A 17,751-nucleotide genomic window follows, 5' to 3' on the forward strand; every position below is an offset into this window, starting at 1 on the left:
CCAAATTAAGTAGTTTAAAATGTCCAGGAGCAGTACAAACAGGCTTCCCTGGGTTGTACTTTGGACAAGTGGGACAAGTGAGGTAGTCACTTTTTGTAGCTTTCTTAATGTTTCCCCACTCATATTGATTCATGAATGCGATCATTTTGTCAGTACACCAGTAGTTTAATGCATAGACAGTGGTGGGGAGTGGGAATTTTAGAGTCCTCTGTAAGACTGGGTTGTTATTTGGTCCAAACCAGAGCTTTCTCTTTTTATCAAACCAAAAATGGTTGAATTTCCAACCTTGCTTTTCCTTTTCTGAGGCCACTTGTTGGGCTTCTCTAGCCAGTTTCTCTAAGTCATCATTTGGGGAAATATCCCTTTGAGCCATGACAGAGATTTGGCTGCTTTCGTTTGGCATTGAGTGTGATGAGAATTCAGGAGAACTTCTACTGCGTCAGGTATAAAAATGGCTAAAGGGCATCCCATAGTGATTTTCCTGGTTGCTTTAACTAAAATGGCAGTGGCTGTAATGGCTCTAAGGCAAGGACGGGAGGTGTTCCCATGCCACAGAGTCCAGTTACTGGCTATAATATCCTATGGGTTGTTGGTGGTCCCTTGTTTTTGGGTAAGTACCCCAAGGGCATTCCCTTCCTTTTCATAAACAAAAAAGGAAAAGGGGAATTTGATAATTGTGATGCCCAAGAGCAGGTGGATTCATAAAACTCCCCTTTAAGGCCTTAAAGGCCGTGTTGTCCGGTTCTTCCCATAAAATTGGGTCAGGATTGTTACTGTTGAGTAAGACATACAGAGGTTTGGCCATAGAGAGAAATTTAGAATGCAATTTAAGCAATAACCAGTAGCTCAGGAATACCTCTCGGCACCTAGTTTTGGGTTTGGGGAAACTTAGGACAACATGAAGTCTATCTGGATCTGATTGTAGCCCTTATTTTGAGATCAGATGCTCTAAATATTGAAACTAGGTTTGGGCAAACTGCAGTTTTTGTTTGGTGACCTTGTGTCCCTTTAAGCCTAAATGTTTGTTTGTTTTTTAATTTTATTGAAGTATAGTTGATTTACGGTGTTGCCTTTAATTTCTGTTGTACAACAAAGTGACTCAGTTATGCATATATATATTCTTTTTCATTGTGGTTTTTCACAGGATATTGAATATAGTTCCCTGTGCTATACAGTAGGACCTTGTTGTTTATCCATCCTATATATAATAGTTTTAAACCTGAAAGTTTTAGCAAGTGGTTGCTGTCTTCCTATGAAGAGAAAAGGAGAGCAAAGAAGCAAATCATCTACTTACTGCAACAAAGTAGAACCCCTGAACTTTATATCATCCAGATCAGCCTTCGGGGTTGGTGAGAAATGAAGGGCTCTCAATAAAGCCCTTGAGACATTACTGTCCTGGTGAATTGTTTTTCTTCCCAAATGAAGGCAAACAGGTGTTGGCTAGCTTCGTCAACTGGAATACTAAAGAGTGAACTCATAAATCAGTTACAGTAAAGAATTTACTTCTGATAGGAATAGATGTTAGTAACCTATGAAAGTTAGGAACAACAAGATATTGAGGGATAACAATGTTTTTTTGGTTTGTTTTTGGCCGTGCTGTGCAGCTTACGGGATCTTATTTCCCCAGCCAGGGATTGAACTTGGGCCACAACAGTGAAAGTGCCAAATCCTAACCACTGGACCACCAGGGAACTCCCAACAGTGTTGTTTTTTTTTGCTCAGAGGTCCTGGGCCTCCACCCTTGGCCCTTAGGTTTTCTCACTGGGAAAATGGAAGTGTTACAGGGCTAGTACAAGGGGTAAAGAGGCCTCAAGCCTTGTAATCTTCTATTATGGGCTTTGTGCCTTGAAGGGCTGCTTTACTTTATATGATATTGATTAATTCCGGGAAGAGGTTTTGAGGAATCTATGTGAAACTTGATGGGAGATGCACTATTAATTTTGCCAGTATCAGTTGGAGATTTTGCCCATAAGGAAAGTGGTAGCTGATTCAATAGGGGCAAATGATCAGTGTTTCCAGAATCAGCTCTAGAACAAAAAAAAGATGTCAAAGGATCATTTAATTCACCTGGCTGGTTACTTTGATGACTACTGTCAAATTCTATAATTAACTCCTCCTTTTGGGAGAAAGAAATTTTGGCATGATACTTCTCTAAGAAGTCTCGGCCTAATAAATGAGTAGGGACAGAGAAACTAAGGAGAAAAGGGTGTATGTATCTGAAAAGCCCTAAACAAAAGGGAATTGGTCAGAGATAGGAACCTTTTGAGGTTCATTAGAGATCCCCACTATTTGAACTGGGGTATTTTGGAGGTTTTTTTGGCCACGTCTCGTGGCATGTTGGGATCTTAGTTCCCTGACCAGGAATTGAACCCGAGCCCCCTGCATTGGAAGCTCAGAGTCTTAACCACTGGACTGCCAGGGCAGTCCTGAAATGTTTTAATATTCCCAGGCAGGGGCTGCTTTATATTAGTTGGGTTGAGCACTGAGAGTTTAGCTCCAGCATCATTTAGGACTGGAAGAGATCCATTCCCAATCTGGAGAAATGTTTCTCCAAGTTGATTAAGAGGGAGAATTGGGAAAATCCCTGGTAGCCCCATAATTGAGAGTTGGGAGGATGTTGGAAAGGCTGGTTAGAGAGCTGAAGATGCCTAAAGTACTTAAATTTGTAGCAGTCTCTTTTCCAATGTCCTAGCTCTTTGCAATAATAGCAGAAACTAGGAGGGTTTGGGTTTTGTTTAGGAGCCTTCATTTGCTGGATTTGAAGATTAAGAATTTTGGTGGTCTCCCATTTAGGTGACTCATCTAGAGTGCAAGAGAGCTGGTTTGTCAGATTAATTAAGTCTGGGATGGACATAGTTTCCCATTCCATCCTGGTCTTTTTTACTAGATGGGAAAGATCCCAGTTCAGCCCATTAATAAAAATAGAGTTAAAAACTACCAGGTAGAATCAACACATGAAGGAAGACCAGAATTTTTTTTTTAATCTGAAGTCGATTATAATAGTTATGAACAGTTTCATCAGATTTTTGTATGCAAGCCTGAAGTTTGTTCCAATCAACAGGCTTTGGAAAATTGCTCAGTGAAGTCGCTTAGCCATATCTCTAACCTGATCATGTAGTAAGTTAGTGGGCTGGTCTCCCAGTTGTAATTCTAGAGACATTTCAGGATTTTCCCAATTAGCAGTTTTCATCAAATGCTGTGCCTGGCCTTCACGGAACTAGATCCCACACGCATGCCGCGACTAAGAGTTCACATGTAGCAACTAAGGAGCCCATGAGGGTGGGATAGGGAGGGTGGGAGGGAGGCTCAAGAGGGAGGGGATGTGGGGATATATGTATACTTATAGCTGATTCACTTTGTTGTACAACAGAAACTAACACAACATTGTAAAGCAATTATACTCCGATAAAGATATTAAAAAAGAAGAGCCCACAAGCCACAGCTGAGACCCTGCGCAAACAAGTAAAAATCTATCAATCAATCAATCAGTAAAAGTTTAACAAATAAACACCTCAGAAAATCTGTGAGGATCTTCAGTTACTTTGGGAAACTATTTGACAATGGCTCACAGTTCAATATAAGGGAATATAAGAAATTAAGGGTTTAACCTCTGGATCCTCAGAAAGCTTAATTTTTTTTTTTTTAGGATTTTTTTTGAGGCTTTTTTTTGGCTGCATTGGCTCTTCGTCGTTGCACGCAGGCTTTCTCTAGTTGTGGCGAGCGGGGGTTACTCTTGGTTGCGGTGCACAGGCTTCTCATTGCAGTGTCTTCTCTTGTGGAGCATGGGCTCTAGGTGCGTGTGCTTCAGTAGTTGTAGCACGCAGGCTCAGTAGTTGTGACTCGCAGGCTCTAGAGCACAGGCTCAGTAGTTGTGGCACACTGGCTTAGTTGCTCCGTGGCATGTGGGATCTTCCCAGACCAGGGCTCGAACCCGTGTCCCCTGCATTGGCCAGTGGATTCTTAACCACTGTGCCACCAGGGAAGCCCAGAAGGCTTAATTTTTAAGGGACAGGCTCTAACAAGTTGAGAGGAAAAGGGAGCTGGGAGAGTTTCAGAGAGGGAGTAAGTTCCGGGAGAGAATTTGTATGAGGGAATTGAGGGTAAAGAGGAGGCATAGGCAGTATAGAAGGAAGGATTGAAATGGTGCTGGAGGCAGAGTCTGGCCACAAGAAGCCAAGGGAGAGAAAGGTGGTGCCAGAGGTGGAGCCTGAGACAAAGAAGCCAAGAAGAAGAGCCTGAGACTTCAGGAGCCATTTTATCTTCCTTTAATCATTTATTTGCCTCAGTTAATCTTAAAATCTTATTTTGCAGAGAAGCAGTTTTAGGTTCCTGATAATGTTTGGAAGCCTTAAAATGCCAGTTGAAATAGGCATACCATTCAGCTCTGTTTCTGAGCTATTGTAGTCCAGTTCAGTTTTAAGGAAATTAAGTTTGGGGATTTTAAAAGTTCCCCAAAATGGCCATTGAGGGCTTCCCTGGTGGCGCAGTGGTTGAGAGCCCGCCTGCCGATGCAGGGGACACGGGTTCGTGCCCCAGTCCGGGAAGATCCCACATGCCACGGAGCGGGTGGGCCCGTGAGCCATGGCCGCTGCCTGCGCGTCCGGAGCCTGTGCTCCGCGATGGGAGAGGCCACAACAGTGAGAGGCCCGCGTACCACAAAAAAAAAAAAAAAAAAAAAAAAATGGCCATTGATATTCTAAATTGCCTTTGGACAGGTTGGTCCATTTAGTTAGAAATGTGCATGAGGAAGGACCACAGTTTTTAAACATAAAATTGGCCAAAGTCCCAGGGTGTGGGGGCCACAGATAACTGGGATCCCATTTCTCAGAGGATTTCCTCTAGAGTAAAAGAACAATTTTCAAACAGCTCGAACAGCTTACAGTTCAAACAGCTCAATTCAAACAGCCTGCAAGCTAACACCAGCCATTTCTTCATACACAAAGAGGGCATGAGCTTGGATCCAGGAGAAAGACCCTCCAAATTCCACGGTCAGCAAGAAAAGCAGTGAGCTCAGTGGGCTCAATTATGGGTACCTCACCTGTTTGCTCACCAGTCCTGGAGTCTTCAGGGGTCTCCTCTGGTCCCCGTATGGGCCACCAAAATGTTGACCTAAATCAAATAGATGACCAGACATTTCTCCAGCAAAGATGGGCTTATTTGAGATCAGCAGAGAATTGCAATTCAGCGTCTGCAACCATGGTGAGCCACATGCGAGTTCCTGCACAGCAAGGGAAGAACACTTTTATAGAGGGGAAAGGGAAATTGGGAACACTATAGTAAACAGAGTCCATAGCTTCTCATTGGCTGAGTCCTTGCCAGGAAAGAAGAGGAGTCTTTCTTCCTCCTGTTTGGGCTCTGCTACCATCACAGGGCATGAGAGCTCCTTCTTGTGGTCCTTCAACACTATTTAATTGAGGTTTCTGTTTATCAGTTTTTTATACCTTACTTGAACAGAGTTTCTGGAGAGAAACAAGGAGCATTCATTCATTCAACATATACTTATTGAGCATCTACTATATGCCAAAAATGTTTCTAGTTCTTATAGATACAGCAGTCCAAAAAAACTGACAAAAATCTTGCTCTTCATAGAGCTTACATTCTAATAGGACTGAACAGACAATAAGCAAGATGAATAAATAAAATTTCTGCTATGTTACATACTGATAAATATTATGGGGAGGAAGGTAGGAAAGGGAACTAGAAAGTATATAAGTGTGGAGTGCGAATGAGGGATGGCCTCACTGAGATGACTTTTGAGAAAATATTTGAAAGAAATGAAGGGAAAGTACCTTTGAGAATATGGGGGATGGGGGGAAGGGATGTTACTGATAGATGGAATGGCAAGTTCAAGGCCCTAAGATGAGAACATGCCTGTTGTGTTCAAGGAACAAGTAGCTCACATGCCAGAACAGAGTGTGAGGGGCAGAGTAGTAGATGATGTTGATCAGAGAGGTAATGAGGGCCGAGATCACATGAATCCTTTAAGATCACAATAAGAATTTTGCCCTTTAATCTGGGTGAAATGGAAAGAAGCCTTTGGAAGGTTTTGAGTAGAGGAATGATAGGATATGACTTGGATTTTAACAGGATCTCTCTGGCTCCTGTGTTGAGAATGGGTCAGAGAGGGATAGGATGGCTGTTGCAATAATTAGAGGAGTACCTGGAGCCAGAGAAGTGGAGATAGTGAGATATGATCAAAATCTGGATATATTTTGAAGGTTGAGCCAACAAGATTTGCTGACTGTCAGATGTGGGGTGGTGTGAGAGTAAGAGAGGAGTCAAGCAGAACTCCCAAGGTTTTTGACCTGAACACCTGAAAGGATGGAAATGCCATTACCTGAAATAGGGAAAACTCAGAGCCACGTTGTTATTGGGAGCAGGGGGCAAGGGAGTGGTCAAGGGACAGGTGGGTATCAGGAGCTCAGTTTGGGTCATGTTAAGTTTGAAATCTCTTTTGAGACATCAAATGGAAATGTCAAATTTGCAATTAGATATATGAATCTGGAGTTCAGGGAAAAGGTAGGTGCTGGAGATAGAAGTTTGAGTCATTAGTTAGATATGAAGAAGTAACAGCAAAAGGTGCTGAGAAGGAGCGAGCAGAACAATAAGAAGAAAATCAGGCCTGTGTGGTGTCCTTGTCCTGGAAGCCAAATGAAGGAAGTGTTTTCAAGAAGGAAAGTGGAAGCTAGGAAGCAAGGAAGCACATGGCATACAAGAAGGAAAGTGGTCAACTGAGCATTAGTTTATTAGATCCCTGAGAGAAAGCATGTACTAAGTGGAAATGGTAAAACTGAGGGCTCTGGAGGTCAAATTTACTCTTTCCATTATTGTGCTTGTATCAGTCTTGACTGCATGACTTTTTTTTTTTTTTCAATATTTATTTATTTGGCTGCATCGGGTCTTAGTCACGGCACGCAGGTTCTTTTTTATTTTTTTAATGTTTATTTATTTATTTATTTTCTTATTAGTCATCCATTTTATACACATCAGTGTATACATGTCAATCCCAATTGCCCAATTCATCACACCCCCACCCCCACCCCCAGCCGCTTTCCCGCCTTGGTGTCCATACGTTTGTTCTCTACTTCTGTGTCTCAATTTCTCCTCTGCAAACCGGTTCATCTGTACCATTTTCTAGGTTCCACATACATGGGTACGCAGGTTCTTCGTTGCAGCACGTGGGCTTCTCATTGTGGCAGCAGAGTGCATGGGCTCAGTAGTTGCGGCATGCGGGCTCTCTTAGTTGTGGCCCACAGGCTGTAGAGCATGTGGGCTCAATAGTTGCGGTGCGTGGGCTTAGCTGCCCCACTGCACGTGGGATCTTAGTTCCCCATCCAGGGGTCAAACCCGCGTCCCCTGCATTGGAAGGCAGATTCTTACCACTGGACCACCAGGGAAGTCCCTGCACAACTGTTTTGAATTGTCCTTGAAACAAAGCAGTGCTGCTTTGGGACTGGGTTTTGTCTTAACACGGCACTCCTCCTGTTACCTGGGGGAACCTGATTGCTGCCTCATACCTAAGTCATTTCCCCTTTACCATGTTCTGGTGTTGATCGCCTTTAAGAAGGGAGAATACTTAACTCAGCACTCTAAAATTTAGTAATGTTTAATGAGATTATGTCTGTGATGCCCTTGGTAAATATGAAAATAACCACCTAGAGAAACACAAAGCACTACTTTTACTACTACTTTTAGCATATTATTATTTTTATTATCTTCAAACATGCCAACCCTTTCCTTATTTTGTGAACACTTATTCAAAATAGAAAGCTTTCTAAAATGAAAACTAACTTTTCTCTTTCTCTTCAGCCTACTTGCTGCCTTAAAGCTAGCCCTTAATAGAGAAACTAGGTCTGTTAAGTGTTATTTTCTGCTTTTTCCTTCCTGTCTTCTTAATCTCCCAGCTGTCTCAACTCAGAACCTTGTAGGAAGAGAGTTATACTTCAGAAAACTGTTCGCTTTGACATTTAAACAAGCCTCCATTTTGTTTTTCCATATTAGAATTTTTCCTCTTCCCCTCTCCCATCTCCAGCACTCTGAACTGTCATCTTTTCAGCTCATTCATTATTGTTAACGTTTGCAGATTATACCAGAGGAGGGAGACAGATTTATAAACACGTGTTCCTACCCAGCTGTTTCAAGAGTAGCAATAACATTCCTCTTTGAATTGTATACCTGCTGTCTATATACAGCTATGCTCATCTGCCCTTGTAAATGAGGTGCCTACTTCTAAGTCTTACCTTGTCTAGAAATAAATGTACCCTGTTCCTATTCAAATTGGTTATACAGTAATCAGAGCAGCCCATCACTGGGAGGAGACATCCATGTGAATTCACTTTGCTAACAGCCGGAGAGAATTTAGCCCAATTGCTTTCTTAAGAGGTTTGTCATTTCCCTTAAGATGCCAGGGCTCTAGAAAGGGATAGAAATCCTGTCCTCTTTCCCCCTGGATGCCTCCCTACAGTCCTTTATGTATCTTTTATGTAAGATGAAGATAAGGGGACATATTAAGGAAGTTGTGTAAAAAGAATCAGAACCCATTAAGAGATAGCTGTGTAATGCCTTGAAGATCTGACCACTTATCAATAATGAGTAATGAGTGAATTACTTAACCTTTCTGGGCTTCCATTTCCTTATTTACAAAGTAACTTTTTTTTTTATGTATTTATTTATTTATTTTTGGCTGCGTTGGGTCTTAGTTGTGGCATGCAGGCTCTTAGTTTGTGGCATGTGGGATCCAGTTCCCTGACCAGGGATCGAACCTGGGCCCCCTGCATTGCGAGCGCTGAGTCTTAACCACTGGACCACCAGGGAAGTCCCAGAGCAAGGATTTGGACTAAGGTTTTCTGACTGCAAGTTCAGTGATCTTTAGACAGCATTCTACATCAAAGAAGAATATAGTTGAGTTATTACAGATAGGCCCTGGGAGTGCTTAATCAAATAGTATTTTATTAGTCTATGACCAAAGACAAACAAAAGACTAATTTTGGAGCCTTTTAAGTTGTTTTTTTTTTTCTTTTTCTGCTCAGTTCTTTTCTTTTTTTTTTTTTTTCATATTTTATTTTTGGCTGTGTTGGGTCTTCGTTGCTGCACACGGGCTTTCTCCAGTTGTGGCAGGAAGGGGCCACTCTTCATTGTGTTGCATGGGTTTCTCATTGCAGTGGCTTCTCTTGTTGCGGAGCATGGGCTGTAGGCGCGCGGGCTTCAGTAGTTGTGGCTCGCGGGCGCTAGAGTGCAGGCTCAGCAGTTGTGGCACAGAGGCCTAGTTGCTCTGTGGCATGTGGGATCCACCCAGACCAGGGCTCGAACCCGTGTCCCCTGCATTGGCAGGCAGATTCTTAACCACGGCGCCACCAGGGAAGTCCAACTTCTAGAGTCTTATTCTCTAGATACATTACATAGAAAATGTGCCTTTGGGCACATTGAATTACTGTATTCAAACTTTCGACACATCCCTTTTGTTCTGAACACATAGCAAGAAGTAAAATATATAAAGTGAAAATCAGAGAACATGTTTGGGCTCACAAACAAAATAATCTTATCCATGGACCAAAAACAGAAGAGATGCAAGTCACTGAGTGAGGCTGAAACTGTGGGCCTGCTGGCCTCCAGGTATGGGACCAGAGAACGGTGCCTGAGAGGTGAGTTCCTGGTACTGAAAATATCTATAGAGATAGTTCATAAATAGAGAGAACTTGAGGCCAGGGGAGTAGGATGCCACGCCCCCAACCAGTCTCATGGAAGGAGACTTTTAAAAAGTTAATTGAACTTAGCAACAAAAAGAAATGAACTACTTACTGATACATGAAACAACATGGTGAATCTCAAAAGCATTATGTTAAGTAAGTGAAAGAAGCCAGATGTGGAAGACTACAAGCTGTCTGATTCATTTTATATGAAATTCTGGAAAAGGCAAAGCTATAGGAATATAAACCAGATTAGTCATTGTCTGGGGCTGGGGATGGTGAAATGAGATTGATTGCACAAGGGCTGAGTACTTTTTGACTAATGGAAATGTTCTATAAATTGATCATGGTAGTAATTATACAACTGTAAATATTAATCACACTCATCAAATTATATATTTTAAAATGAATGGATGTTATTGTATATAAACTATAACTATAAAGCAGATTTTTTTTTAAAGGGTATATAGGTATAGGGCTTCACAACAGAGTGACAAGTGGCAAGTTAGTTGCATGGCAAATTGTGTAGATTCAGACAAAGGTGAAGAATTGGAGCAACTAATGAAATCAATCTACTGTATTAGGTTTGATTATAATAGAACCTACCTGTTGTTGGAGCTTTAAAAAAAATTGCCCTTGATAAAGAATTTGTTACTTAAAAAAGAAAAAAAGTTAATTGAGTGGAGGAGGAGGGAAGCCTAAGGAGTTGTGAAGAAGCTGCCTTCTGGTTCAATGATTAGAACTGTGATATCTTCTAATGGCTCAGGCCATTAGAAGACCTCTTCAGACTAGGTCCTTAGGGGGCTAGATGGAAGAAATTGCAAAACTATTAAACAGAGAAGGGGGGAAATTAGTAACAAAAACATCTCTTTCAAAAAAGAGACTGCAAACCAAAATTATATATAATAGAAATCTAATGCTAAGAAAGATAACCACCAAAAATTAACCAGGACTTCCATTTTCAGGAAGATGGAGTAGACATACCTTTCCTGATTTCTCCCACTAAATACAACTAAAACACCTTTACATTATATATATATGATATATATATATATATATCATATATATATATATAATATATAGAAATATCCAACAGAGGACTAGTATCTGAATACATAAAGAGCTCTCAAAACTCAACAGTAGAAAACAATCCAGTCAGAAAATGAGCTAAAATATGAACAGATATTTCACCAAGGAGGATATACAGATGGCAGATAAGCACATGAAAAAGATGTTTAACATCATTAGCATGAGGGAAATGCAAATTAAAAATCACAATATGAGATATTACTATACAACTATTAGAATGGTTAAGATTAAAGAGAGAGAGAGAGGACTTCTCTGGTGGTGCAGTGGTTAAGAATCCGCCTGCCAATGCAGGGGACATGGGTTCAATCTGTGGTCTGGGAAGATCCCATATTGCAGCAGAGCAACTAAGCCCATGAGCCACAACTATTGAGCCCATGCACCTAGAGCCCGTGCTCCGCAACAAGAGAAGCCACAAAATGAGAAGCCCGCTCACCGCAACAAAGACTAGCCCCCACTCACTACAACTAGAGAAAGCCCGCGTGCAGCAACAAAGACCCAGCACAGCCAAAAATAAATAAATAAATAAATATTTTTTTTAAGTTAAAAAAAAACTAAATGCAGCTACAATATGACCCAGTAAATGCATTCTTGGGTATTTATTTGGGAGAGATGAAAAACTTAAGTTCAGGGGACTTCCTTTGTGGTCCACTGGTGAAGACTTCACCCTTCCACTGCAGGGGGTGGAGGTTTGATCCCTGATCAGGGAACTAAGATCCCACATGCCATGCTGTGCAACACAGCCAAAACAAAACCAATAAATAAATCTTATTTTTAAAAAACAAAAGAACTTAAGTTCACACAAAAACCTGTACACCAATGTGTATAGCAGCTTATTCATAATAGCCAAATACTGGAAACAACCCAGATGTCCTTCAGCAGGTGAGTGGTAGGACAAACTATGGTATCTCCATACCAAACCACCAATAAAAAGGACTATTATAAACTTTTTTTATAGTTTATAGACCAGGGCACGAACCTGTGTCCCCTGCATCGGCAGGCGGACTCTCAACCACCGCGCCACCAGGGAAGCCCAGGACTAAACTATTGATACATACAACAACCTGGATAAATCTCCAGAGAACTATATGCTGGTAGAAAAAAAAAAACAGCCCCAGAAGGTTATATACTATATGATTCCATTTATATAATATTTTTGAAATGACAAAATTATAGAAATGAGAAACAGATTACTAGTTGCCAGGAATTGAGGAGGGGTGGGGATGGGAGGGAAATGAGTGTAGCTAGGAAAGGACAACATGAGGTACCCTTGTGTTGATGGAAATATTTTGTTTCTTCATTATATTAATGGCAGAATCTCAGTTGGGATATTACACTATAGTTTTGTTGCAAAATGTTACCATTAAAGGGCATGTGGGATCTCTTTATTATTTCTTACAACTGTATGTGAATCTATAATTATCTCAAAAATTTTAAATTAGTTTTAAAAATTTAACCATCAGGAATTGAACGCACACCTAATGAAATTAACATATGGTACAAAGACTGTAATAAGTATGTTCAGAATTCTTAAAGAGAAACAGAATAATAAACTCTTTTAAAAATAAAACTATGAAAAAAATAAAACTGTGAACCAAACAGCCAGTAATTAAATAATGTCATGTAGATATGAAAAATTAACCAGTTTAAAATTTTGGAAATGAGAAAAAGTCATTTAAATATAATTATATATTATAGTCATTGAAATTTTTTAAAAACCTCAATACAGGGCTTCCCTGGTGGCACAGTGGTTGAGAGTCCGCCTGCCAATGCAGGGGACACGGGTTCGTGCCCCAGTCTGGGAAGATCCCACATGCCGCGGAGCAGCTGGGCCCGTGAGCCATGGCTGCTAGGCCTGTGCGTCCGGAGCCTGTGCTCTGCAATGGGAGAGGTCACATCAGTGAGAGGCCCGCGTACCGGAAAAACAAAAAACAAAAAAAAAACCTCAATACATTGGATAAATTCTAGGCTGCATGTAGTCAAAGAAAAGATTATAAATTGAAAGAATCAAGCACAAAGAAAAAATATATGAGAGATCAACGTGAGTCCTAGAAAAAAAAAGAATGGCAGAAAGACAGTAAATTAATATACAACAGGTAATGACTTTCCTGAATTAGAGAAATTCTAATTAGAAACTTAACTAGGTAGGTTGTACACTCCAAGTACTGTATACCAAACAGATAAATAAAAGTAAATTCAGGGAGACTTCCCCGGTGGCACAGTGGTTAAGAATCCGCTTGGCAATGCAGGGGACACGGGTTCCACCTCTGGTCCAGGAATATCCCACATGCCGTGGAGCAACTAAGCCCGTGCACCACAACTACTGAGCCCGCGCTTTAGAGCCCACGAGCCACAACTACTGAGCCCGCACGCCACAACTACTGAAGCCCGCACGCCTAGAGCCCGTGCTTTGCAACAAGAGAAGCCACTGCAATGAGAAGCCTGCAACGAAGAGCAGCCCCCGCTCATCGCAACTAGAGAAAGCCCTCATGCAGCAACGAAGACCCAACACAGCCAAAAATAAATAATTTATTTATCTTTTTAAAAAGTAAATTCAGTATTCTGGTTAAATATGGTAGATTGAAAGTACATGTTTACCTCCTACCTTCCCCCTAAAACCCATTCAAATGTCAGTAAAGGGATTTTGTTTTTAAGATATAAACTCACAAGGTAAAGAAGACAGGCAGGTATAAATCAGTAAAACTTGGGACACTAGAAAGCAGATGCACAATGCTGATTTAAGAGACCTGAAAAAACAGAAGCTTGTTTGTTTCTTTGTTTACCTGAGGTTGGGAGGAAGGAGAGCCAAGAATAAGGAGTTTGCACCACAGATTTCTAGAAATATTCAGAAATTGGAAATATCAGTACCTTTGAACACAGGGAATATGGGGTGAAGCTGAAAACAGAAGACTGGCTGAAGGTCTAGAGAAGAAGCAAAGGCTGTGCATTATTATCCCCATCCTACACAGCCCCTCTGCCATTACAGAAAACTGATGTTCACTCTTCGGAGAGTTTCAACCAGAGCAGGGACACTGGGCATAAAGGAAGGCAGGGTGCTGTACCAAGGACCAAGTGAAAATCCATATAACATAGAGAAACTGGCAGGCAGGTAAGAAATTAAAGAGTTCTTCTCTGGGGGAATCTGACAAGTCCTGGAAAGGAGGAAAAATCTCTACCAGTATTCATGGCTTAATGGAAAGGCCCACACATAGTGCTTCCAGTCCAATTTTTATTACCTTTCATTTAAATATGAACAAGATCCGAAGATCACCAAACTTTTTGAGGAAAACCTGAAAAACAAGAGAATGTAGGACAAAACAAACAAAAAAAGGAGTTAGAGGGAAAAAACTACTGAGAGAGCAAAAGACTATTCAGAGAAAAAAATATATAATGAAATATCTTCAGAGATAAAATACTGTATCCCATGAAACAAGGATACTTTTTTTTTATTAAAAATGGTAAAAATGACAATTTCAGTATGTAGCCTAGAAGATGAAGGAAATCCCTTATAATATACAACCAGAAGACAAAGAAATGGGAAATAGGCTAGAAAGATAAGAGGATTAGTCTAGAAGGTCCAAATAGGAGTTCCATTAAGCAAGAACAAGTGGCAAGTATAATTGATAAGAAGATAGAAAATTAATAAGGATATAGAAGATTTGAAAAACATTATCAATCAACTTGATCTATCATTTATAGGCTACCCAACAACTGCAGAGTATACATTTTGAAATATTCTTTTCAGGTGCACATGGGATGTTCTTCAAGATAGACCATATTTTATACCATAAATTAATTCTCAATAAATTTAAAAGAATTGAAATCATATATAGTATGTTTTCTAATCACAATAGAATTATATTAGAAATCAGGAACAAAAAGATAGTTGGAAAATTCCCAGGTATTTGAAAATTTGACAACACTCTTCTAAATAAATCCAGAATCAAAAAAAAAAAAAAAGCCAGGAAAACTAAATGTTTTGACCTGAATGATAATTAAAACATATCAAAACTTGTGGACTGCAACTAAAGTGGGCTATGAGGGAAATTTATACCTTAAATGCTTATATTAGAAAAAAAGATCTAAAACAGGGGTTGGTGAACCTTTTCTGTAAAGGGCCAAATAGTAAACATTTTAGGCTTTGAGGGCCATATAGCCTCTATTACACATACTCAACTCTGTCTGCCTTGAGGCGTGTAATTGGGCATAGGCAATGGGCAAATGAATAAATGTGGCTATATTCCAATAAAACTTTATTTCTGAGCAGTATTTGAATTTCATATAATTTCACATGACAAAATATTATTCTCCTTTTCATTTTTTTCTACCACTAAAAATGTAAAAAACATTCTTAGCTTGTTAAAGATACCTATAAAATATTTCATGGTAGAATGTTTATGACCTTGTGATTAGACATAAAAAGCACAAACAATAAAGGAAAAGCTGGGCTTCCCTGGTGGCGCAGTGGTTGAGAGTCCGCCTGCCGATGCAGGGGACACGGGTTCGTGCCCCGGTCCGGGAAGATCCCACATGCCACGGAGCGGCTAGGCCCATGAGCCATGGCCACTGAGCCTGTGCGTCCAGAGCCTGTGCTCCACAACGGGAGAGGCCACAACAGTGAGAGGCCCGCGTACCGCAAAAAAAAATAAATAAAGGAAAAGCTTAATATATTTGACTTCATTCAATGTAAAACTAACCAAAAATAATTTAGAATTAAGGCAAAAAAAAAAAAACAAAATTAAAAGTCCATGTCAGGGAATTCCCTGGAGTTCCAGTGGTTAGGACTCTGTGCTCTCACTGCCTAGGGCCAGATTCAATCCCTAGTCGGGGAATTAAGATCCCACAAGCTGTGCGGCACCTCCAAAAAAAAAAAAAGTCCATGTCAGACATTTTATACCATATTAAATTCCAGGTGCATCAAAGATTAAAATATTAAAAAATCAAACCATAAAAATACTAGAAGAAACCATAAGAAAAAAAACTATTAATAAAGTGATGGAATGGGGAAAGCCTTTTGAAATATGATAAAAATTCTGAAGCCATAAAAGATTGATAAATGTAACAACCTAAAAGTAAGTAATTTCTGCATAGCATTAACCACCGTTGGCAAATGACAAACTGAGGGAAATATCTGATTTGTAGTACAGTCAAAAGGCTTACTGTGGTATATAAACAGTCACAAATAAGAAAAAGACTACAATTCAGTAGAAAAATGAGAAAAGGATATGAACAGACAGTTCATTAGAAGGTAAATACAAATGTCTCATAATGGTATCTTGTAATGAAATGCTATACGAACTCATAATAAGAAACATGACATTAAAACTACATAAAACACCATTCTTCTCCAGTCAGATTGGCAAAACCAGAAAGTTTGAGAATACTATGTTGCCACAGGGAAGGGACAACAGGTGTTCTCATGAACTACTGGTGGGTTTATAAATTAGTACATCCTCTCTGAGGGCAAATTGGCAGTATTTATGAAAAATCCAAATACAAATGCTCTGTGATTAGCAGTTTTACTTACAGGAATTTATCTTACAGATATATTCTGTGATATGTAAGATAAGACATTTGTACTAGGTTATTTATTCAGCGTTATTTGTAACAGCAGAAGAATGAAGCAACCTAAATGTTCATCAACAGGGGACTGGATAAATAAATGTTGGTACGGTTTGAAATCATTCATATGCAGCCATTGAAAAGAATGAAGTAGTTCTATGTTTACTCATGTGGAATGATCCAAAATATATGGTTATGTGGAAAATGTGCAGAACATTGGTGTACATTGCTACCATTTGAGGAAGAATGTATAAACATATTTGCTTATAAATATATAAAATACCTCTGGAGGAGTACATGGTTATCCATGGGTGTTTCTGAGTATGGGACCTGCAAAGCTGAAGAACAGTGACAGGAGGGACACTTCATTTTATTTTGGGGTTTGTCTGCATTTTTTTTTTTTTTTTTTGCTACCTTTTAAATTTTGGAGTGTGACTATGGTATCTGTTCAAAACCATTTTTAAATAAAATGAACATGTCAGGAATGTTCACTGTGATGTCATTTAAGAGTGAAAATGTGCAAGAAACATCTAAATTTCCATCAACAGTATGTATAAATTGTGGTCAAATCATGCAATGACATACTTGAGCACCATTAAAATAAATGGGTTAAGCTCTTCATGTCAACATTGATAAATCTCAAATTTGTAATGTTAAGTGAGAAAGGTAAGTTATATACCCAGCATGATCCTATCAATGGCAAGTTTGAAAATATAGTAAACAATGGTTTTCAACTATGATGTTTTATTCTTTAAAAAATAAATCTGTTGCAAGTATAGCACAAAATTTTATAAATCCATTGAGCTGGGTGGTGGGTACATGAGTTTTTGTTTAGTTATTCTTTGTATTTTTTTAGTGTATTTGAAATACTGTGTAATTTTTTAAAAGTTAGGAAAATGTGCCTTAACTGGACCATGGAATCTTTGCAACCATTGCCCATCCTAAGGGGCCCTGTTAGTGTTGTAGGCAGTTCCCGTGGAACTATTCCAGCCTAATGCTGTTAGGCCCACTGGGACCTAGAGCACCCCCTAAACCCTCCTACTGGAGCCAGAATGCTACTCAGATGGAAAATACTCTTCTCAGTGGCCAACAGCATTTCTCTTGTCTATATCTGAGTCTTCTTGTCTTTCAGGGATGTTGGTGGTGAATGTAACATGGAGGAACAAGACTTACGTAGGTACACTTCTTGACTGCACACGACATGACTGGGCACCCCCCAGGTAAGCACTCTACAGCTTTTTAGCTTATGTTAATCTGAACCACCCTCATCAGTGATCCCTTATACCTTTATCCTGTTAGAATTGGACAGCTTTTAAGACACCCAGCTTTTAAAGGACAGTTATGTTATAGAAACAAGGGAAGGCATTATATTCATCTGGCATTCAAGAAGAATAAATCAATGGGTAGGAATGGTGAG

The 17,751-nt window shown here is 39.9% G+C and overlaps 1 protein-coding gene and 1 non-coding gene across 10 annotated transcripts in view; one reads left to right on the top strand and one right to left on the bottom strand.

Moving 5' to 3' along the window:
• The window catches only part of ZNF609 (zinc finger protein 609), a 233,753-nt gene that overhangs the window by 208,809 nt on the left and 7,193 nt on the right, over positions 1-17,751 (top strand). For all 9 annotated transcript variants that reach the window (XM_073799706.1, XM_073799709.1, XM_073799703.1 and 6 more), the window contains one exon: positions 17,467-17,554. In XM_073799706.1, coding sequence (XP_073655807.1) covers positions 17,467-17,554 — 88 coding nt within the window. The remainder of the gene's footprint in view (positions 1-17,466; positions 17,555-17,751) is intronic.
• Positions 8,742-8,814, bottom strand: TRNAA-CGC (transfer RNA alanine (anticodon CGC)). The gene has a single exon. It is a non-coding gene; the product is annotated as a tRNA-Ala (tRNA).

Source organism: Tursiops truncatus, chromosome 2, assembly GCF_011762595.2.
Source record: "Tursiops truncatus isolate mTurTru1 chromosome 2, mTurTru1.mat.Y, whole genome shotgun sequence".
In the NCBI taxonomy this organism is placed as follows: domain Eukaryota; kingdom Metazoa; phylum Chordata; class Mammalia; order Artiodactyla; family Delphinidae; genus Tursiops; species Tursiops truncatus.